The sequence below is a fragment of the Lasioglossum baleicum genome, chromosome 10 (genome assembly GCF_051020765.1).
Source record: "Lasioglossum baleicum chromosome 10, iyLasBale1, whole genome shotgun sequence".
NCBI classification, from domain to species: domain Eukaryota; kingdom Metazoa; phylum Arthropoda; class Insecta; order Hymenoptera; family Halictidae; genus Lasioglossum; species Lasioglossum baleicum.
The window spans coordinates 765,560-790,391 of record NC_134938.1 but is presented as its reverse complement, the minus strand read 5'-3'; the positions used below and the strand labels follow the sequence as shown (position 1 = coordinate 790,391).

The following is a 24,832-nucleotide window of genomic DNA, read 5'->3' as shown; positions in this document are numbered from 1 at the left end:
ATTTAAGAAAAAAAAGATGATAGACAAGATTATTTTCTTGTGGGGGGGGGTCTCATTTTCCTTCTCGGAACCTTTATCTCACTCTCTCATTTTTTAAAATAATATTCTTCCGTTTTATTCTTATTTTTTTATGATTTACTTTTATGTCCATCGGTGTTAAACAGTGCTTTACACGATTTTATGTTTTTATTACAATAAATTACGAATTAAAAATTATTAAATATTATGAAACAATTGCGAATTAAAAATTATTTTTTAAAATTATGAGTTTCCTGCTTATTTTGCAAATGTCAGATATAAAAATGCAGCATGTACAATGATTATTATTAACATAATGATCCCACGGAAATTACTACAAGAGTAAAATCGCCAGCAAGTGTTCTATCCGTGAGGGTGGCCGGGGGTGAGCCTCGAATGGGCGTTGATTTTACGGGGCAAGTGCTTATTGCTTTTACGACGAAAGCTCGGGAAACTGATTACTGAAAATGTAAAGTTCTAAAGTGAGCCGTACGAAAGTCTACCAGTTATTACCCATTTTACTGGCCATCCTCCTGACAAACCGGGAACACGCGTCGTAAACTCGCAGGAGTTCCCTGCAGCTTTCTTCCCGGGCCAACTACAACAGGCTCATAACGCGAGCACTATCACGTTGTAATAAATTTCGGAAAGCGAGTTTATGTAGTCATCCGTGTACCCGCGACGCTTCATACTCTGACGAAGTTATATCGACGTGGGGACTGACCTTACTCAGACGCAAATGTCATTGGGAAGTGATCGTCGAGCGTGGAAGACAATTCTTTTATAACGGACTAGTTCTTTCTCATCACAAATAAAAATTCGAGATTCAAAAATACAAAGAATCAATTCTGTAAAATCTCCTCTAGAAATAATTTATAAATTAATTCCATCTCATCAAGAACACAAAATCAATTTTCTGAAATCCTCCGAAAATGAATTTATATATTAATTTCATCACCAAGTAATAAAAAATCCATTTTCTAAAGTGATAACTAACTTAACCTAAACTCCTCCAAAAATAATCTAATGCACACACTAATCCCTTCACAAAGAATACAAACAAATCAACAATATAGTGAGCAATACAATAAAATAATGCATTCAATATTCACTGTAATGTAACAGTTCCCACACAGAATTGTAGATATGCATTGGAACAATAGTGATGAAGACAATACACAATAATGTGTGCGATTAAAAAAGTTAATCATCGAAAAATTGACGATTGATTCAATCGTTGATTGAAAAAAGAAATCAGCGAAAAATCGGAGACTGATTTAATCAATTGTTGCAATTAATCGCCACACGGTCTATCCATAAATTGTAATAAGGAGGGAGGGAGAGAGAGAGAAACAGCGAGCGGGGAGATGGAGAATTGACAGAAATATATCTCCACAAAAACTCAGTTCACATCTCTTTTTCAGTACGCATACAGTTTTAATTCCGTATTTCATTTCGAAATTTCAGCAGTTGATCATTAATCAATTATCCGATTGACGATTACAATTGAAAAGAACGTAACCGCAATTAACGACTAAAGTAGGAGTTTAATTGTTAATTGCGATTAACGATTGAAGTAGAAATTTATTCGTCAATCATTGATCAAATTTTTGCCCAACTCTGGTCAAAATACAAACATTCTTGAACACATATAAAACAGTACTCATCCACTGGAGTGCTACAAGTAACAGGCACTAGAGTCGAACTACACGAAATACACACGTCAAGTCGCAATTAACTACGCGATAACACTAAATGTTTAACGAATTGTCTACTTATGTTGACAAACGCGTGCTCGTTGCGCGAGAGGTTCAAGGACTGCGGAGCTGGGATGAGCACGTGGTAACGCGCCGACGCGTTCGCGGGAAGAGCACGTGGCCGGCTCGAGTCGGCGGGCGTCGGGTGGTTTCGCGAATCGGCGAGCAAAGGACCGGCGGCGGCAGTCGCGCGCCGGCCGCTGCCTCGAGAGGGTGTTTGTGTTTATGTTGTCGCGATGAGAATTTCATCGCCGTAGAGGTTATGTTTACGTGTGTCGCGGGAACCTGACCGGCATGCTTCTTCGTGAATCCGTCTGAAGAACTCGCGAGGATAAATCGTCCTCCCGTCGACCGAGAAATCATCGCCGTCGAATGTGCGATTTTGTCCATCATCGAAACCGGCAACGATCATACTTAAGTAACTCCTCACTCTAATTATACAATGATTCGCGATCGAGCAATTCGGAAAGTGAACCGAAGTTTTATTGGGCGGCGAACATGGCTCGCGGCAGTGCTGTTTGAATTATTATACTCTTCGAATACGATCTTTTCGTATATGGTTCGTTGAAGTAGTGACATTATTGTGGAACGAGGAAATCGTATTCGATTACTGGTGTCGATAATTGAGCGCCGATTGTGTGCGCTGCTTCACTTTACCTTCAAGATTGTAATGATTAGACAGCGGATTTTATGCATTTATGAGAACAATTAGTTGGTGTAATTTAAAACAGTAGAAACACTAGCAAAATTATAAAATGCTGTTATATCATTTTCGACCTATTAAACATATTAAGAAAGAAAATAAACTTCTATTTCACACTCCATTTTGTTGTAGATGAGATAGAAAGCTTTATTTTGCATAAAGATCCGCTGTCTACATAGTACGTAGTCGACGTTTATGGTGACTCGTCACCATGTTTTCGTCGGATTAAATTTATGTCGAGATAATCGTTATATTTTCGCTGATTTATTGACAGTTTCAGAAGATTGTGATTAATATGTTTATCACTAAGACTACCGAGCATTGAAAACGATTAAAATATTTCATCTGATAAAAATGACAAGGATCTATTTATTTAGATTTTGTGCAATTTTTATTGCAATACGTGCTTGTTAAAATTAAAAATCTAAGACCGGTTATGTGACCGGCAGCGGTAGGTTTAGTGTTAACGAGCATTGTTAATTAACACTGTGATGCAGTGCCTAAGGCGCATAGGGTCAGTGTCGCTTCGCGCACTACGTCACGCGTCGCACACGTGAGGGTTCACCCTCATGTCAAGATATTTTATTTTCCATATTATTTCGGGTTTGATTAATACTTAACCCTTTGCACTTGGTTGTCCCCTCTGAGACACCGCTAAAAATTGCTTTAGCATTATTGAAAATATTGTTTACATTATCAAATGTATCGGTATCTAATCAATTACTAAACATTTAGGTATTGTACGAGATATACCAATTTCATACCCTTAAAACCAAACGACCTTATTTTTTATAATCAATTAGAAGCATTGGTTTACGAAATGATATGCAAAACAGATTTTCCAAAAATTATAATTTACAAGGTTACATGCAAACATAAAAAATGCTTTTTCAAAACTTTTTTAATTGGGTCATTCATGAAAATTTAAAATATGTTTACCACGTTTTTATTAGCTCGCTTTCTTGTTTGTTTGTCTGTTCGGTGGCAAATTTTGCAATTGATTTTAAATTTTGTAAATTTATGTTAGTTATACAAGTGCTACAAATGGTTAAATGTCGTGAAAATCATAGTTATCCGTGACTTTTGGTCAGTTTCTGCTTAAAATCCACAGATTCTTACATCTTTCGATGCGAGAAATTTTCAGCACGCGTATAACTAACATAGATCTGCAAAACATTGAAAACATATATTTTAAATTTTCATTTAGGGCCCGAATAAAAAAGTTTTAACAAATCCCTTCTTTATTTTTGCATGTAACCTTGTGAATTATAATTTTTGGAAAATCATTATTGCATATCATTTTATAAACCAATGCTTCTAATTGATTATAGAAAACCAGGTCGTTTGGTACAATTATAAAAAAGTTATTCATTCTCAAAAGGTCATATTTTTAAAACTTATTAACAAAGAAATTATTGCAATTTTTATTCTCCACAAAAATCTGATGTCTATTAGATGGGTTGGCGTATGGATTTCTGAAAATTCCTAAACAAACAATCGCGTTGTCAATCGTACGGCGAGAGAAATATGCATATTTGCCAATAAAGCAACAATCGACGAATCGGACTCTCCTATGGTCGCAATAATTCTCGAAAAAAAAATTCCCCACGATATAATTCTCTCTCCGCGTGACTGTCGGCAGATGAATTTTCGCGCGCGCCGATTTCGCGAACGGGATTCGCGTGCTGGGCCGTATATAACGGTGCCGCGCGAAATGCTAGGCGCGGAACAATGGCGCAAGTTTTAATATCGTTCGACCGCTCATAACCGGCGTAGGTGAATTACGGGAACGGACGTGTGTGAATTCCCGACCGCCGATAACAATTTCGCGATCGACTGGTGGGAGAGGAGGGGTTGGTTGTGTTCCGGGCTCTTTTCGATCGCCGAGAATTGTAATGCCCGAATAAATTATACGATACAAATGACGCTGGCCCGGCGACCGACTGACTGTTGTAATTACTCGGGCGGGCTATTTGCCGAAGACCCGCGGCACCCGGAATTCCGCGACCGATTCCTATTTGCGAATAAACTAACAATTGCCCTGCTCGCGCGCGCGCGAAGCCCACTATTCCCGTCAATTGTTTAGTATTTGTTTTATTCGGTTGGCAAGAAAGTAATTTCGGTATTTTAAGATGAAGTAAAATCGAATTTTTTTATTCAAGCGATGAACTTTAATCAATCAAATATTTTCTTATTTATTCCTTTCGGCAAAAGATCATCGAATAAAAGAGAAAATATCTTAAGGGGCCTGTTCACGATCAATCATGTTGCGCAAACAGTCATTGTTGCTTGTTTGTTTGATTGCTTGAATAAAAACAACGGGCTCTGTTTCACCTTAAAATACCGGAATTACTTTCTTCTTATCCCAATAACTAACCAGAATATCTAAAAAGTGGTATAATACCTCATACAATATCTAATTCCAATCCTAATCTTAATTTCCAATTTATTCAAATTTTTAAGAAGTTAGAAAAATAACAGAAAAAACATGAAAGTTGCATAAACAAATAATGGAGAATTAAATATTTTCTAAATGCTTCACGGCCCCTCGCACAAGATTCAGTGGAGAGGGTACTCGTTTTTCTTAGATCGTGCAGTTCTCTGTTTTACCATACAGACTATGTATTACAGAGTCATTTAATATGGTAACTTTAATATGATAACATTCACATTTAATATGGTATTCATCTTGCTCAATATTAGAGTTTAATACGAACGGCGTCGATGATTCAATCGCCGGGAAATTTTCGAATTGCTTTGACACCTGTAATTGGATCAGAAATTGAAAGAGCATCGCGCGATCACTGTCACTCGCCTAATTCGACGTCACAGCGCCGACATTACAAACTGTATCGTGTACCGGAGAGTGGGGGGAGCCGTTTTACCGGCTGCTTCCCTTGCAGAACTGCCAGAGTTTAATTCGATCCGCTGTTCCGCCACCGAGTGATACGCGCTACGTCAAATTCCGCATCGGGGCGACAGATGTAGAGAAAACAGCCATTTATTAAACTTCCAATACGATTTCGATCGCCAGCTCGCGCCTTATTGCTAAATAGTTTTGTTATCAATCATTCGTGAAAATGCATTTCGTTGAAGTCGATTCAAGTTGATTGAGAATGTATTTCGTTGAAAAAAATTCAACGTGGAAATGGCCCTCCGCGAGGAACGATTTTGCAAATTCTTGAATGGCACGTGACCATGTATGCCAGGCGACAAAAAAGGGACAATGCTCGCAATCGATGAAGCTATTGTAAGAGCTGACGTAACCATCTACCGACCAGCCTTTTGCGGAATCGCCCGCATAAGCGAAAACCGGCTCACCCTATCGCGAGGAATTTTCCAAAATTCCGCGGCCTTTGAACCTTGCGGTCACATCAGTTTCACCCTTATCATCCCCCAATACGTTTGCAATGATCGTCTATTTCAGTCTTGGTCTCTGAATCGTGCGATGCGGATTTCACCGAATATTTCCTCGAATGAACAATTTTATTTTGCTACTAATTTATGATATGTGTGCGAGTCCAAACGAGTTTAAAATTATACAAATTTGTACCGAACAGACAAACAAACAGACAGACAAGAAAGCGAGCTAATAAAAACGTGGTAAAATATGAATTTGAATTGTCGTCTGGAGGAACAAGTTGAGTGATAAAAATTTTCCAGAGACCAATAATATTTTGCAACAAAAATAACAAGTTGAATTTTCGTCTTGAGTGACGTGGAGGAGTTAATGGAAGAAACATTGTCGGGGTGTGGAAATATTGAAAAATGTAGATTAGGTATTGATAGTAGGTATAGTTAGACCGCCCGAAAGAAAATGGCGGACCGGACGGTTCCCCTATCTCTTTATCGGAGGCTTTCCTCGATCATCTCGGGGAAGATGCTTCGAACAATCATAAATCACAAAAGAATGGATGGCTGACAAAGGTGTTGAGCAAGGGGCAGGGGGAACGAGGGTGTAGATAGATAAAAGGGTAGAAGGGTAAAGGAAGGGGGTGCTCAAAAGGGGTGAAAGAAAGAGTACCTTTGCTTCCGGTTGCTCCCCGGCATCCTCGAACTTTTTCCATTCGGGTCGTATCAGCTTCCTCTTTATCGTGCTGTGATTAAGACGTTTCCCACGGTCGGCCGCGAGTTATTGTCGAATAAAATGCCGCGATTAGGCTAGGATTGCGCGGAATGAAGTGGAAGCTTCTCCGTGCCGTTCCTCCTTTTACGATTCTTATCCGCGCCGAGGGAATCTGTAATTTCTGCTGAAAGCCCCGGAAAATTGCCTGCTGATTATCCTTAACACTGTCGCGTTTTTACTATCGTTTCCCCATTCAATTACCGGAACAAGGAAAATTAAAAATGCGTGCAAACACGTTTTTAATCCGAACCTGTCCGGATGTTGTGATTGTTTCTCTGAAGTTGTGCAGACGAAACACATTTTTATACTCGAGCCATTTATTTTTTAGTCGTTATTTGTACAATTACGTACCAGAGCTGAAAAGCTTTAACAGATTTTTAGACTGAGTTTTTCAACCTGATCAACTGGCGCATTTAAAAATAACATTCGCCTGAATTATTGACAGACGTTGGCTTCGTATGTGAGCCAGCCCAATTTAACTTCGACCAATTTTTATTTGCGGATACGCCCGAGGCATTTGCTTTATCAATTATTATTGAGACTGACGAATGTGAGCGCCCGACAATTTTAAACGAGTCAGGAGATCAGCGATTAAATATTTAAGGGTGCATATTCGAGTCGGAGGCTGTGGAAACGATAATTGATTTGTTAAAATTATCCTGAATGGCATCTTCTATGTATCTGTCTATATTGTATAAAACAGAAAAGTATGTGTGTATGTACAGTGAGCCACGAAAGTATTCGATCGCTCTTTTAAACGGAATAACATTTTTGTAATTGTACACAAACGACCTGATTTTTTATAATCAATTAGAAGCATTCGTTTATAAAATGATATGCAATAGTGATTTTCCAAAAATTATAATTTACAAGGTTACAGGCAAAAATAAAAAAGGCATTTTTAAAACTTTTTTATTTGGGTCCTTGATGTGAAAATTTAAAATATACATATGTATGTTTTGTAGATCTACGTTAGTTATACACATGTCGAAAATTTCATCGAAATCGATTAACATACACACGAGCTGCAAGCGGTTAAAAATTGTGAAAATCGTAGTTTTACACGACTTGTGATCAGTTTCTGCTAAAAATCGTGTCGTTTATTTTCTGCGTCAACCGATCCCAATGAAATTTTCAACATGTATAAATAACATATCACCGGCTCGCCCAATAATAACTCCGCAACGGAGACTCGGAGAACATTTCCGCAAAGGGAAAAATATTTTCAAATGATCTCAGGAATCATCCTAAGGACATTGTATAATTTCTTGACAGGTCCTGGCTCCCATATGTGCAGCAGCGATACCAATTCCTCCAAAGTAGTTCCCAGGTTCTTGTAACAATTCCTCTCCGTCATAATTACCAACGTGAAAGAGGCATTCGTCGAGGCAAACAAGGCAGTATCAGTCGGAGTTATGCTCCGAAAAACGAGCTCTCGAATGCGATGTTACGTACGCCTTGGATCGAAAAAGTCGCCGGCTAGTCTGCCCCGAAATATACGACATTGCAATGCCACGCGAAAACTCGTTCGCCCCGTTGTTTCTCTCATCGACCAACGGGAAGAAAAGTCACGCAACTTCCTCCAGAGTCCTTCTGACCCAACGAAAGAATCGTTACATTGAATTAAAGTCGAACGGCGTGTTTCGAGAATGGCGGCAGTTCGGAACGGTGTGTCGTTCCGTCGCGATTTTATTTTCGATACTGACGAAACAACGTCTAACGACGTGCTTGTCGATCGATTCGTACACTCGGCAAATTGGCGACCGTTGCGTCTAGAAGTATGCAGTCGCAGGTCCTCTTACACATTATAGTGATTTTGCGTCCAGCGAGTTCGCAATAATTTCGGAATTCGCTCGATAGATGCGGACTTTTCGAAATATTTGCGAAATGGGAATATAACATTTCGTGTAAATATAACAATTTTACCACGTTTTTATTAGCTCGTTTTCTTGCTTGTTTGTCTGTTTGTTAGTCTGTTCGGTGGCAAATTTTGCAATTGATTTAAAATTTATTTAATATTAGAAATAGAATTTTTTTTTAAATATGCAGAAAATATTTTATTCAGAAAAATATTTGTTCCAGGATATGCTGGAAGACATACACACCTTTCATATTACGAATGAAATATAATAACGAGAGCTGTACAGATGTAATTTGTATAAAATTGTTTATATTTCATTAGATTTATTAGTTGATTTTTGAGTGTTGAAATTTTTGTCCAAAATTTTTATAACGCACAAGTTTGTGCAAACAAATGATCAACTCTGTACGGCTGCGGAACACAGCTGTTCGAAATTGGCACGGGCAACGCCATTACGAAAGATATTAACGAACGATAATTAACAAATTCGATGCAATTCAAAATATACACATGCTGGACGATCCCCACGGTGGGTTGAATAAATGTTGCGACCGTTGTACCAACATTACGCATTAATCTGACAAATTTCAAGCATTCGTATCCATTGGGAGTTGGATACACGTGTTTTCGTAAAATTTTCTGTGTGCTACCACATGAGGATTAATATTTTTGCAATGAAAGAAATTGATGTGATAAAATCAACCCTTATGCGTGCCCATAATTATGAAAGTGGCCAAATCGATATTTAAAAAGGAACTAATTAATTCAATGTAATTGTTTGATAACTACTATAAATTTAATTTATAATCGTCTACGACGAATACGCAATCAATTTTACGAATTGAAAATGATCGCACAGTTATCCGCGTAATGATCGAGGTGAGCTGGTGTAAAACAAATTGAGATTGAAGTTAGCGTGTCACGAGGGTTCTTGTCTTTTTAAAGGAAATGGTCGGGCAAAGGATTGGGGGTGGGAAAATTGAAATTGGAAGGACGACATAGCGCGCGAGTTTGTTAGCGCGAGGTCAGTGACCTACTCGAGGATGCTATTCCAGATAAACGGGGCGGAGCGAGCGAGAGAGAAAAATATCAATTACTTCTGGGTTGCACCTCGCATGCAAACTCGCGTTTACATATGTCAAGAAAACAATCTGAATGAGAGAAAAGCATTCTTAAGACGTTCTTTGTCACTTCGACGACAAAAATGACTATTAAAAAATTCATGTTTAGTTAATAATAAATGTCTCCATCACGTGTCGTCGTGTGTCGAGAACAAGACGAACAGCCGCGCTTTGGTTTCGCCGAAGTTCCACAATCGGATTGGCCAGGACTAGCTTGCAGTTCTCAGATAGCGAGGAGGAATTTGTCTAAGGGATTTCATTCAATTTATTTTACTTCGCCTTCGGACCAGAGCGCGCACGGCGTAAACTAGCCGAGGCGGGCGTAGAAAAGACAGTTGAGAAGTGTACTGAAGAAACTCTTTGCGGTCTATTAAGCCGCGAGAAATTCTCTGTCGACCACCGAACCGATCCCCGGAGTTTCATCAACTTGCACAAAACAATTGTCGTTCAACCAAGATACAGTGAAGTCTTGATCTGAATGAAAAACTAGATCTGTGCGATCTAAGAAAATTGTCTATCCCCTCCACGAGCACAGTGTAGAATGTAAATGTGCAAAGAAAATTTTCATTATTTTTTTTACGGGACTTCACGGATTTATTTCTGAGATTACAAGATGAGATTACAAAAATATATTCCCATTGAAATCCATAGATTTATTCAGGGCAAAATCTGTATTTTCAATTATTTTAAATTATCTGGAAAAAATACCGCAGTAATACGTGCATTTACCTTACTCAAGGTAGCTCGAGAGTACATAATAAATTCTGTTCGTTCCGCCGGACATTATTTTATCGGACATCGATCATTTTGCAGGCAGCATTTCATACCTGTCCGCGAGTATCATTCGCATTCCGTCGGAGTTCCGGTAAAAATCGGGACGCGACACGCCGCGCGTTAACGCGCGAGATTTTAATGAAACGTTAACCATTCTCGCGTCATCGAGCAAGCACCGTGTCCACTCGTCTCTCGAATCATTTGTACACGTCACGGACCGTGGCCAGGCGTTATAAACGATTTCGAAAACGCAAGGACGGACAAATAAATAACAGTTCTACAAGGCTTCGCGAGCCCCGCGGTGCGTGTTGTTTACAGCGATAAATTTAGCGGAGAGAGCCCCCGAATCTCGCAAACGAAACGACGACGATGAACATTTCCGGGAATTACGGGGACTTCCCTTAGCAGCCAATCGGATATATTCAATACGTCTCAAAGCTGAAGCTATACGACGCAGGAAATTCACCCCCCAACTTTTTCATCAATTCGCTTATTCAGAAAATCGTTCTCCATTCGATGTACGCCCTTTTGCGAACAGTGTCTTCTGATGCTTCGTTTCGTGAATCCACCAACTTTTAATTAGCTCTTTTTAATGTTGCTCTTTCATCGAAGATACCCCGAGTTAATGACGCATTTCATTGCGGGGCTTCCATTGAACAAGAATCAAGAGTTTCAACAAGACGCGGAAAGTTTATGCTTCTGACATATTCATAAGCGATTTCCAACGGCTGAATGTTCGGCGTCAATTCCAGAATGTTGATGTTAATGAGAAGCCCATAAAAACGGTTGTGACAGCGATTTTTACCACGCTTATATTAGCTTGCCGAGTTGTCGTTGTCCATTTAAAATAGACTAAAAAGCAGAAAATAAAAAAATATATAAAAAAGCTTTTTCAAAACCACGCTTACATCAAAATGCACTAAAAAGGAGAAAATAAGTTTTTTAGACATTAGTGACTATAAATAAAAAAGCGTCGAGCTCCACGCTTTTATTTATAGTGACAAATGGTCTAAAAAAATTATTTTCTCCTTTTTAGTGCATTTTGATGTAAGCGTGGTTTTGAAAAAGCTTTTTTTATATAATTTTTTATTAATGTTTGTCTAACAATTTTCACATATTTCCGACGTCGAAAAATTTGCTGTTCCAAAAGAAGATCTCCTGCGAGCCGAAAATGCAAAAGTTTTATCGCGCGACGATCTGCGTCACGCGATCCTCTCTCTCCCGAGAGAGAGAGAGTACGGTCGTCTCTTCGTCTGGAATCGCCTCACGTGTCGATCTAGGAATTGAATAGGGTCCATTGAAATTTTTTCTGGTCAGTGCGGCGACGATGTGCATCGTCGGCTGACCGACATGCACATTCGTTTCTCGTCCCTCCCTGTCGACGCGACATTCGCTCTTCTGGCTCTGGCCACGAAATTCGTCGACTCGAATATAATTCGCCGACAAAAACGTGTGCGCGCACCCTTTTCCGCCCCCCTTGATACGTCTGCTCGCATTAATTCACGGTAATTTCCCGGGGCCAGCCAGTAATGAAGCGCGTGGAGACGTGCGTGCGACAGTGAGCTCGAACTTCATTCCACAAAATTTTCACCGGTGACCATTATTTATGCCGCTCGGATTGCCAATTACGCTTGTCTCGCTGTGCGTGGATTACACTGCGAGAACAATGATAAATAGCGGCTGCACCGAGGCTTTCGGTGTCTTGACATTACGAACGGGAAATTTTTCGACAGGCCGCTAACCAGCCGCTCGGTTATCGGGACGTTTTATTATTTGGGCGCTCAATTATCGGGACGCTATATTATTTGGACGCTCAGTTATCGGGGCGCTCAATTATCGGGACAATCTATTATTTGGGCGCTCAGTTATCGGGACGTTCAGTTATCGGGACGCATAGTTATCGGGACGCTTAATTATTTGGATGCTCAGTTATCGGGACGCTCAGCTACCCGAACCCCCAATTATCCAATAAACTGTCTGCTCTTTCGAGTGTCCGAAATTAAATGAAGCACGTATTTTCTTGATAAATTGAAACGTCGCCCGCTCGCAACGACAATTTCTAAAAAACCCCGTAATCTCCCATCAATTTTTCAACTTTGCTTTACCTTTCCACGCGTTTAATACCAAGCCACGGGATCGCACAGACATCCCACACAACAGACTCACCAGCGTCACATGTTCCACATGTTTCACGTGAAGCATGAAACATTGCACATTTTTCGAAGGGCATAAGCTCTCCGGCTCCGTAATCCACCGAAGTGTCGAGGTTCGACGCTTTATTTCGCAACACCTTGCTGCACTTCCGGTTCGACGACCATGCACAGCGACGCATTTGCCGGAGTAGCCACTTCGTCACGTCCCCTGTCACTGTTATAAATAAAACATGTCTTGTCATCGGTAATAAAACATGATCGAACAGATATCGAGAGAAAAAAACATGATCGATCCTCGCAGCTATCCGCTCATCGGTAAAACAAATACGAAGATCCATGGAAAATATAATTACTTATTTTTTTAAATATGTATAATAATTACTTATTCTTTTTAAAATATTACGACTTCGACTTGTTAAAATGATTTAAAAGAAAGGGTAATAAACGTTACTACGAGAGTTTTATCTTAAAAATCCAGTTCAGTCGCGACAAGCGGATTCAACATTGGAAATATGACAGCAGGTTTTCATGTTAACTGTAGTTGAAACTTGAATTATCGTCGCGCGAACTCGGCAAGATAACGCTGTCGGATTCCGGCATTATTTAGTGGAGAACGCGATTTAACTGCGACTGTTGCGCAGCGAAATGCATCTTCGGAACGGATGCGAAGTTGCAAGTTTCGGTGTTCATGCTTTGTTCTGTTCGTTTCCAGGTAAATGCGTGGGAGCGTGAGGTGTCGCGGTTCGTGGGTGTAAATTGGTGCGCGGTGGTGTTTGTGTAAAGGGCCAGAAGGGAGGCCGCAACGGTGGGTTTTCGAGATGAGCTATGAATTTGGGCTGCCTCGTAGCCACTGTCCTCGTGCTCCTCTTCCATCAGCTGCCGATCGACGTCGCAGCGTTACCCTCTGTCGTCAAGATTGGTAAGTGCAAACAAAATGCAGCTGCAACTACCATTGCACCCCGTAACACTTGAACACAGAATTCGCAAAACTCTTTCAGAGTAATTGAACTCTGGTTCAACCATAATTTTGATTCACCGCAAAGATTAAATTCAGATTGAAAATGTGGTATGACGAATGGTGTCTGGCGAAAACCGCTCTGTGGTGCACTCGAGATGCCGCCATGGGCAGAAGTTAGTCGGGGTTGTTAAATGGAACTTTTTCGCAAATTCTCCTCGACAGCAGCGGTGCGAACAACTCGGCTGGTTGTTAAGGTGAACGCGGAAACTGCGAAACTGCGAAAAATAAAGGCGCAACCGTAGCGGAGGAGTCTTTTAGTATTCCGACGATCACGAAGTTAAAGCATAATTCGATAAATTGAACTTCTTAATTCAATCTCGCGAAGTTACCAGCGAGACAGCTTCTCCGCGCTCCTTTGAGTAATTGTTGAGTAATGGGTTCGTGACCGCGTTACCCCGGGGGGTGGCGCAGCTTGAGCATCGACAGCGCAATTAAAATCGGGTGTGCTGCTTGAATTTTCATCGTGTCGCTTGCTCTCTCTCTAGGTCTCATTCAAAATTCAGTCTCCAACAATCGTTCATCCTCCAGCTAACATTTTTAACAGTTCCCTTTGTGCAAATTTAATTTTTATTAATTTCATTGTCCAGTAACGGTAGCCTCCCTGGATCCCGAATAGATAAAAATCGAGAGATCCCATCGAATTCTAAATTTTTATATTTTTCTTCAATTTTTAGTAGCCGTACAAAAATTCTCATATATTATTTGCAATATATGTCCTAATCATTTAAATTGGGTTTCATAAAGTTCGCGATTTAGTCGTGGAAGTAGGCTCGCGCTGCCCCGGAACAACAAATGTATCGGGGTATTAAGTTCCTCTTAGAAAATCCGATGTAGCTGAATATTTCCCGCGCAACTAGCCCGGTGACCCGTTTACATCGCCAGCTTACGTCGGCAAAAGTTTCTCCGCGAAATTCGCGCTTGTGTCGGGCTCCGGAATCCTCTGCGGCCAACTATCGAACGTCGAAGGACATCGAGCACCTTGCACGTTCCAGTCGCAAAATATTCAAGAGGAATTGTTCACCCGGTATATTTTTCTCAACATCGTCAGTTTCATTTAAATTCCGGGACGATTTGGGACACTTAAACTGAACACTGAGAACAGAGTCTCCAGATTAAGTCCCTCCACGCCTTTGTCCGGTCACGTGACACGCTCCATCTTCGTGTTGTTCTGCCAATTCGGAGAACGTACGACAACAGAGCAGGGGTTCCTAGGGTGGAACAGGTTGCCGTTTCGTTTGCGAAACTGCGATCTTAAGCGTCGTTTTCAGGGCCATTTCTTCCGGCGTGTAGCCGAAACTCGCGAGCCTGTTGCGATGCCAAATTGGCGTCGCGCAATTTGCGTCACTGCCGTCTTCGAGGGAATACTTGCTGCAACTGTGGCGAAGTCTCCAGGTGAACCATAACTCGGTTAATGGACCGGGGACGGACGGTGATAAATGTTAGTTGCCACATCGCTGAAACATCCTCTCTGTTTCAATCAGGAGAGGTAGATCAAAATTCGATGTTTTTATAATACATAATTTTCGACTTCTAAATCGAGAATGGTATTGTAGGATAACAGTTATAGAACAGTAGAGTAATACAGTAAATTCTCTATAAACTGTAAACGACTGTACACGACAAACGCAAAAAAATATCCACTCCACTGTAGTAATCTGATCTCGGCTCGGGTGTATCGGTGTGAACCACTACTAATGCGACGCGGAGAGTCGCAGTCGTCGGCACAGTTCAAAGGCGTCCTCACAATGTAATACCAATATAAAATCTTTTTTATCATTATTTATTTATTTATGAAACATTCACCAATGTATTCGTGGCATTTTTCTGATTAAAATAAGACCAAACGCGATATAATTTCAACTGTATTTAGTGGTTTAATTTCGTTTCAGCGCAAGGAAGGACAGCATATGCGAAAGAAAGAGACGCGGAGAGTCGCGCGGTCTCTCTTTACACGCGCTGTCCATCCCTACGCTCAGCTCGGCCTTTGAAGCTCAAAAATGTAGTGTCCGTCTACGAAAAATGCAAACGAACCTCCCCGAGGCTTTTGCGTTTATAGAGGATTTACTGTACTCCTTCTACCCTTCGCGTAGAATCGAACTAAGTCTCTGATAACTCTGTTTCACACGAACGTCGCGTGTGTTCTTAGAAGTTCCCGACGATCGATACCACCGCAGTCGATTAATACATCCTCGGTCCTAGTTTATAATGAATGTCTGTCGCCGAACTCTTGCGGGTATTTTCATACAGCGCGACCCTATTCCTCCGGTTGGTCCACAATCAGCGGTCCATTGGAAAAGTTTTCCGCTCGCATACTCTCTGCAGACTTTCGAAAAATGTATCGGCACGCTCAATCGGCACGATTCAGTCTGCCGGAGGGGGTTGGACCAGGGAACAGCTTCCCAGTGCATCAGTCGGGAACTAGTTTTTTCCGTCTGGAAGTGTGAAATTCAGGTGAGGGCACTTCGGGAGATGTCGTCGAGAATCCTCCTACCACTCTTTCTCTCTCTCTCTCTGTCTCTCTATCCATCCTGTTCGGCAGAGTCTGTGCTTCGGCGAAGAGGAAAGAGGAAAAAGAGCGAATAAATGGACTAAGTTCGGCAACAAAGGGGCGCCGCGGTGAGTCTCCACTTGCTACACGCTGCGGCGGCGCTTGTTCCCAAATCTTGCGCGCTACTACTCGTCTTTTATTGGCCCCCGCTCTTGTGTGTACCGTCGAGCACGAACTTTTCCGCCTTTGAACGACCGTTGCCGCGAGTTAAGCAGCTTTCGTTGAGAAATTGGAAAGCGTGACTTCAGATACAGATACAATCGACACCGTAATATGAGGGACACGAGTCAGGGCTCACATTTTATCATTTTGCTGTCCTCCAACTGCACAACTTGCTGCTACATCGTATAATTCCAGTTGGTTCGCCAATTTTACTGATCCGTTCGGAACAGTTACGGGATAGTAGACTTGATCCTGTGTGCCGTGTATTTATGGCAATTTTGCTGATTGATGTAATACAAATCTGGAAAACAGGTCTGTGTTAAGAAAATATTGTATTTCGGCAATTTCACTGATCTCTTCAGAACAGTTATGGGATAGTAGACTTGTTCTTCCACACTGTCTAATTGTGATACTGTTGTTGAATGTAAATGCAAACCTGGAAAACAGATCTGTGTTAAGAAAATATTGTATTGCCAATTTTACTGATCTGTTTAGGACAGTTATTGGATAGTAGACTCGCCGTTGGACACCGTGTAATTGTGGCATCGATGAGTGATGCAAGCCGGGGAAATAGGTCGTTAGAGATGAATGTCTACGACAAGTAGCCACCCATGTAGTTCCGATCATTAATAACATTGATTTTCTGGGAGTATATGGTAAAATGGCGCACGAGACAGAATTGGACGCAGTGTTTTACAGAACCGGAAACGGTACGCTTCGGTCCGACAATTTTGGAATCAATTAATCTTTCACGGCTGACAGAGTATTGGGTCAGAATGGCAGCAGCGAGTCCGTTTTTAGTGTTGCGAGGTACTAAAGTCGCTGAAATATTCATGTCGGAAAGCTTCTTACTCTCCGCTGCGGGGTTTTCTAAAAATGATGAAGTTTTATGGAAAACAGTTCATTCGCGATTCTTGCATTGTTAATGGATGTCTTGAGGAACGGAGATACTCGAGTTTTTCTCCGACTGTATAACAAACATAAATATTTTAAAACTATCGCATTTTGCAATATGGTATCTTCTTACTTTTGTTCATTATTTCTTACCTACAGCTGTATAAAATTTATAATATAATCTATAAAATCATTAGAATTCTCAAATTTGCAGATCTTTTCCTCAATGTTTTGCAATTTTATTTTTAGCGATGCTGAAACAGCTTATCTTGCAAAAGGTCAATTAAAAAATACGCACCAATGCAAATTTGAATTTTATTTGTTTCTCAATGTTTTGAAATTTTATTTTTAGAGATGCTCAAACAGCTTATCTTGTAAAAAATTAATTCAGAAGAACGCGCCAATGAAAATTTGAATTTTTAAATTTCATTTCTAGAGATTCGGTGCAGTTTAACACTAAACCTTAGCGAGCTTGAAAATTAACTGGTACACACACACATGTTCCCTTATAAATATGACAAGATTGATTTTTTTTAGACTTTGTGCAGCTCCTATTACAGTAAATCCTCTATAGTCGCAAAAGCTTGGGGGAGGTTCGTTTGCAAAGTTCGTAGAGCCGAACGTAGAGAAGGACAGCGCGTGTAAAGAGAGACCACGCGACTCTCCGTGTCTCCTTCTTTCCCATACGCTGTCCTTCCTTGGGCCTGAAACGAAATTAAACCACTAAATACAGTTGAAATTATATCGTGTTTGGTCTTATTTTAATCAGAAAAATGCCACGAATTTATCGGTAAAAGTTTCATTAAAAAATATGTAATAATAAAAAAACGCGCGAGCCTTTGAACTGTGCCGGCGACTGAGACTCTCCGCGTCGCATTAGTAGTGGTTCACACCGATACACCCGATCCGAGATCAGATTACTACAGTGGAGGGGATGATATTTTTTTGCGTTTATCGTGTACGTTCTTTTTGCGACTATAGAGTATTTACTGTGTAATACGTGCTGTACTAAAGATATTTATACAATCGATTCTTATAAAATCGTTTTTACCGGTCATTTTGACCGGTGGTGGGAGGTTTAGTATTAAGTGTCGGCGGTGCAGGGTCTGATGGGACATATTAAATTTCCTGCTGCACGAAAAAAAGATTTCGCGAGTACTCCCGCCATAATGGTTTTATCTGTCGGTGGATTAACGAGCCGTCGTCGCGCGTCGGTATTCGTTGCGAAGAAATCGATTCGCACACAACCCCTCTCGTTATTATCGCCATTAACGCGCTGATAAGCAATGTGCAGGCGAGAGCTGCTCGTTGCATCGCATCTCGAGAAGTTCGGTAATGACCTGCTGGATTGGCTTCGGACAATGGCAACTATTTCCTGGATGGCAGGCAACCTTCCACGGCGTTTGAAAATTCCGATAAGGAATCGTTCAACCCATCAACATCCTAAATGGAACATAGTTCCCTGGAAACTGGCAACTTTGCAACATAGTTGCGGAAAGTCTTCTGGGAACGTTTCTGCGTAGCAGAGTCGGTTGATGAGGGGAGGGGGCACGAGTTGGTGGGGAGAAGTTAGATTAAAAATGATTGGTAAGAATTATTCAAAAATATTAAAAATTATTAGTAAGAATTATTTAGAAATATTAAAAAGTTATTAGTAAGAATTATTCAGAATTATTAGAATTTTTGTGATCTAAAAGATTATACATTACAAACGTTCATTTTTCACGGACTGATATATTTCAGTCTGTTCTATCAGTTTCGTTGGGCAATGGTTGGCAGAAAAGATATTTGTTTATCCGAAGCTTTAAATCTATCCTCGAATTAAAAAACCTCATGCTGAATCTAGAAAAACATTCACACTGCTAATAAAGCCGGGTCTTGGCGTCGTTTCCCCGTGGCATCGTATTTTTATAGGTCGCATAACTTCCCGCGTAGTATACAGCGACGTTGCCAGGATAATGCCAGGATGTTCGCTAATTTTCTCCTGACAGCGCGACAGTAAAAGAAGATTGGCTGGAATAGTAAATGTACCCCCACCGTAAATAAATAAATACGTGGTAAATAGAGTGCGCGAATTTCATGCAAAATTCGCTTTCTAACAGAAATTGATAGTATTAATTCGAACCAGTAGAAAAATATTTAAACTATTTACGAGAACATTATTCTTGGAATAAATACACAGGAATAAATCCCAAAAATGTATTTTCTCGAGAGGGGAGATTCCTGACGTCATTTGAAGTAACTTTTTCCTTTGCGAAAATGTCCTCCGCGGCTCCGTTCAGAAGTTATTAGCGAAAAATACGGACCAATCACGGCAACAGTGGGTGGAGTCCGGTCGCAGCAGTCGCGCTGTGATTGGTCCGTGTTTTTCGTGAATAACTCCTGAACGAAGCCTCGGAGAATATTTTCGCAAAGGAAAAAGTTGCTTCAAATCACTTCAAGAACCACCCCCCTGAAGTACAACATTTTTGAGGCACCTGTATATCTGCTGTAATTTTTATTTTTTGATGGACGAAGTCTGTTAGAAGGCAATTTCATACAAATAGCAGCATTTCCTTCGCGCGCGAGAAACACATGTTACAAAACACGGACGAGAAGAGATAACCGGGTTGAAACGTCCGGAAATACAGATGCGGAGGCCATAAAGCAACGACCGTGAAACCGTTCCACGTGTATACGTGTTGCCGTCGTTCGCATTAAATATTAAACGTGCCAGCATATTTCATAGATAAACATTTTTAGCGCCGGGGCGAGAGGACCGCGAGCATTAAAGGAATCCGGCCCTGTGGCTGAAGTACTTTACGACAGGATTACCGGATAACACTCGCGTATTTTCAAAGATTCGGATGAGTTAAGGAGGCTTTAATCTTTTCTCTATTGCTTCCCACATTTTTCCCGAGACTCGTTTCGTCTGTCTAATCTCGCCTCGTTCTTCAACAGTTCCACGAACAAAACTACAATCCGCAAAAGCCGGAGACGCATTTTAACGGTCGCGAGCGGTAAAAAATTTTAGGGAAAAATTCAACCGATGGAAATCATATTTACGACAATATACAGGGTGTCTCAGCTCGAGGAGACCACCTAAATATCTCCTTTTTTTTAATGGCACAAAAACATATTTATGGCATAATTTAAATGGTATCGAAGAAGGAATATCATAGAGGAACGATTTTTATTTTTCCGGTTATTTTTTCATAGTTTTTTCAAGTTTTTTATTTTTTATCGGGAAAACTTTTTTTTTATTCCATCTTGTTGATGACTTAAGCATATTCGAATGTATTTTTTCAGCCGCTATAAGATGGAATAAAAAAAAATAAGCCAGGCCATTTCCACCAACCTGTGGAAATTGAATACGAGTTTGATTAAATTAGACAGACTCCGAATACATCTTGGCGGTGTTTATATCGCGAAAATGAAATATTGACGTAGTGAATTGATTGTCTTGTGCAGTTGTATGTGCTTCACTTCGTTTGGAAGTCCACTCGAGCTTGAAGTAGCTTTTCGAAAAGTACATTACAGAGAGTATCGGAGCCCTCGAGGACTATCAAGCCTTTGTACAGAGATCAAAGGGTTCGAAGTGGATTCTGGAACCAACGATAATTGTTCCAAACAAATGACAGATAATACTCTTTTCGTCGAAGTCTAATTCCATGTGTATAAGCAGGGACAAACGCGATGACGGTCTCTGCCGCGCTGTTGGCCCTGCGGTTATGGTCGTCAAAGGGATTCTGTTAGGAATCCGACAATGCTAGGATGGTACAAAGGGTGGAGAGCAGGTTGGAATAACATGTCAGGGTAAAGTGAATTAGGGGTGTTGATAACCTTCACAAACATACTTAGCTCGCCAATGCGGTGTTGCGAATTATTGCAGAGGGAGAGAAAGAAGCGTTTAGGTCGTTTTAGTCGCAAGTGCAATTATAAAGGGACCTCCATCGAGAGGTGCCATGTTCGCAGTTTTTCTGTTTGTGGATTAAATCAGTAAAAAATAAACAAGTTTTAGTATTCTCTCACCATACGTTATTTTTAAAAAAATAGTGTCCACTGCGGATCTATGTCACAACACAGAACCGAGAATTGACTTAGAACCGGACATTAAAAACAAACACCGTTTTTGGAAAACTTTTCACCACGTGCAGCACTATTTCGTTGCAGAATCTGAATCTTGCTATTTTTGGAAACTTTTCAATGTTCGCGACACCTAGATCTGGCAAGTAGGAAGTAAAAATGGTAAAACCGGAAGTGCTTCGATCAGACACCACGTCGACCATGCTCACGCCGAAGTGAGTTCGCATTGCAGTCACGAATGCAAGCGTTAACTTAAGCGGCATCGCGCGGTTGGCGAGACCCGCCGAGAGAGAGATCGATGCACACGTCTCGGGAAGTCATTTCCCTCGGTGCTCTGTGTTTTCATCTTTGGTTAGGAGAGAGAATGGCTCCGAGTGGCAGCCGAGTTAGGTCTCGGTAATTCCGTTAATTTCCGAGTGTTGGGCGGAACAGGCTGCTTAGAATTCCGATCGTGTTACGCGGAAACCTTAGCTTTTAGTTGCCATTACAACCGGTCTTCCGAGCGAGCGAACAGCCATCCAGAACTCCTCCCGCTGTCAGACGGTATTGAAGGATCGTCAAAATTTTACGTCTTCAATCGAAATCGGAGTTAATTGGCTCCAGACCTGAGGATGGAGAATCCTCGACAAAAAACGTTCTTCTTCATTTCCCAACAATCAAGCTACGGTGAAGTCTGAAAAATAGCTCCCACCATTTTCTATACAGGGTGTCTCTGAAGGAGGCCACCTTTATCTTTAACGACACAAAAAGGATTTATGATTAAAAATTGTCCGGTTATTTTCTCATAATTTTTTTTATCACGCTTATATTAGCTTGCCGAGTTGTCGTTGTTTTATGCGACAAATCTTGTAATCGAATTTTAAATCACTTTAAAACTTTAAACATAGCCCAGAACTGGATGACAATGCAATATTAAAAAACAAATTTAAAAAAAAAACTCTGCATCTAGGAGAAGAACAAATTTTAATATTAATCGTCACACCTCGACGCGCGACACTCGGTAGTACGTGATCGCGTTCAGCGATCCCCACTCCGCGCGCCAGCGTTCCCTACTCCACTACGCGTTCCCACTCCGACTCATCCCCACTCCACTAACCCATTTCGCACCGAAGGAGCTCAGTTAGAGTGGTGTTTCTTTCATTCAGTTCCATTTCGGACAATTTCGGACTCCATCAAGAGACGTCGTCCCTCGGAGTCATCCCCTCATTCTATCTCGCGTATTTCCATATCTTGCGTTTCTATATCTTACTATTTCGTACCAGTACTACTATATCTCACGTTCCATTTAAAAAAAGACTAAAAAGTAGAAAATGAAAAAATCTTTTTAAAAACCACGCTTATATTAAAATACACTAAAAAGGAGAAAATAATTTTTTTAGGCATTAGCGACTATATCTAAAAGCTTGGAGCGCTAAACTATATTGACGTAATTTCCATGGGCGCTCCACGCTTTTATCTATAGTCACTAATGCCTAAAAAAATTATTTTCTCCCTTTTAGTGCATTTTAATACAAGCGTGGTTTTTAAAAAGTTTTTTTTGTGTATTTTTCTTTATTCAACATCATCGTTACTTTTTATGTGGAAACTTATATTTCCTTCTATTCAATTTCGTAGCAGCTAAAAAATTACATGCAAGTATTTTTGAGTCATGACCTTCGAGTGCCCTTGAGTATCAAAGTTATGATAAAATTGTACCCTGTATTTAAATAAATCATTTATCACTGCGGATGCGGATATTCGCAGTTTTACCAGCCACATTAGATCATTATTACGTGTTAGTATAAACGACAACGTCTTTGCCAGAGGCAGAGGGGAAAGAAATTGACGTGCAGAAACGGGGAGGTGTCTGACAGCCCATTACAATCATTATCTGGCATCTCCGCCGGTGATTTACGAAGCTAATGGTATTAATCCATCATCAGACCGACGGATGATGACAGGAGGTCAATGATTCCTACTCGATTCCCTCCTTTGGTCGCATAGTTATCTTAGGTAAGCTGATACTGCGGTCGAAGAACTTCTTCCTACCCTCGGAGGACGTAATTCTTTCATCATCCCCTTCGCTCGAGTCGCGATCCGTTGATCAGGCTACGCGTCAATTAGCATTCAATTTTTAAAGCAGCCTAATAAATGCAAATTGCTACTGTGACATTAATTTTCGTATTTCGTATTTCCGTATGGAATGGCAAAAATTGTTTACGATTACTGAAAATGTCTAAAAATTTCTACAAATTGCTAAACATTGGTAAAATAGCTAAAACTACCTAAAGATTTCTACAAATTTCTAAACATTGGTAAAATAGCTAAAAATACCTAAAAATTTCTATAACTTGCTAAAACTAGCTAAAAATTGCTAAAAATGTGGACTTTCATATCCCCCGTATTTGCCTGAAGCAATGTAAAATTTATTAGTCCAGCTTTCATTTCTCCGGAATCCCAGCGTTGCTGCCCTGCAGGGACCCTGTCTCGAGCAATCTCCGTGGAGAAAAAAGATTGATTCTCCGCAGCGAAATTCGCGAAATCCCGGCTCCTCGTGACTGCTCGGCTCCCCTTTTATGCCGGAGACAGGCGACTCGAACAATTTCAAAATTCTTCCACCGAGCCGGTAACCCACTTACATGCAAAACCGTCCTTCCACTCGGTTTAGCCTGTCGTCTTCTGCTCCCAGGTCCGTATTCTTCCCTGGCCGGGCTTTAGCCGCGAACCTTCGTTGCCCCCTCAGCGATTTGCGAGTCGCGATCGACCACAGCACAGGAAGGGACGCAATCGACCGAGCGGACTTGCATTGTATGTGTCCTGTTCACCCCCCGAGGCTGGGGGATAAAAAAACACTGTGTCGTCCCACTGGGGTAACCCAGAGGAAAAGAAAGGGAAACTTGCGAAAAGTCGACGTCGACTCGATCCGTGGAAATGTCTGCCAACCCTTCGACGCGGGTGGGTCCCGAGGGAGTCTGTGTTCTCCATATGTTTCGCATTTGGCGAGCGTGCTGTTCGTTTGTTTCTAGACTCGGATTTTGTCAAACGCAATACAGAAAAAAGGATAAACTTTACTTTATCAGGCTCAAAATTTGTGCCTTTCTCCTATAAATTATGATGTATTTGGTATGTAGTTTTGCAGATCGAAGTTTCGATCCTGTAGGATCAATGGTTCAGGAGTTATGCTTGCTTAAAGTTGAGCAATCTGCAGTGTTTTTGACAGGTAAGAGGGCTGCCATATTGGTTTGTAGTGACGTTCGCGCGTCGCTTACTTCGCTGCCTCCCCCCGACCTAATCACCAACCAACTAGCACCTAGCGACTCTGCAAACCAATATGGCGACGCCCTTATCTCTCAAAAGCACTGAAAAATACACAACTTTAAGCAAGCGTAACTCCTGAACCATTGATCCTACAGGATCGAAACTTCGATCTGTAGCCGCTCTGGGTACAATTCTACTGGATTACATACCAAATGCATCATAATTTATAGGGAAAAGGCACAAATTTTGAGTCCGGTAAAGTAAAGAGCAGCCACGAAAAATATTTAACCGTTTGTGGACACGTGAATAATGATTAGTCAAGATACTTTGATTTTGAATATTGAGCAGCGGAGTTAGGGGTCTCAGCACGCACCTTTCTAAAGTTGGTATTCGGA

At 41.0% G+C, this 24,832-nt stretch overlaps 1 protein-coding gene across 10 annotated transcripts in view; it reads left to right on the top strand.

The window, feature by feature from the left end:
• Positions 1-1,941: 1,941 nt before the first annotated feature.
• Positions 1,942-24,832, top strand: part of LOC143213187 (glutamate receptor ionotropic, kainate 2) — a 148,144-nt gene continuing 125,253 nt past the window's right edge. For 5 of the 10 annotated variants that reach the window (XM_076432828.1, XM_076432826.1, XM_076432822.1 and 2 more), the window contains exons 1-2: positions 1,942-2,193; positions 13,226-13,432. In XM_076432828.1, coding sequence (XP_076288943.1) covers positions 13,339-13,432 — 94 coding nt within the window. In that variant the 5' untranslated portion in view covers positions 1,942-2,193; positions 13,226-13,338. The remainder of the gene's footprint in view (positions 2,194-13,225; positions 13,433-24,832) is intronic. The other 5 variants (XM_076432832.1, XM_076432831.1, XM_076432827.1 and 2 more) reach the window with 2 other exon arrangements.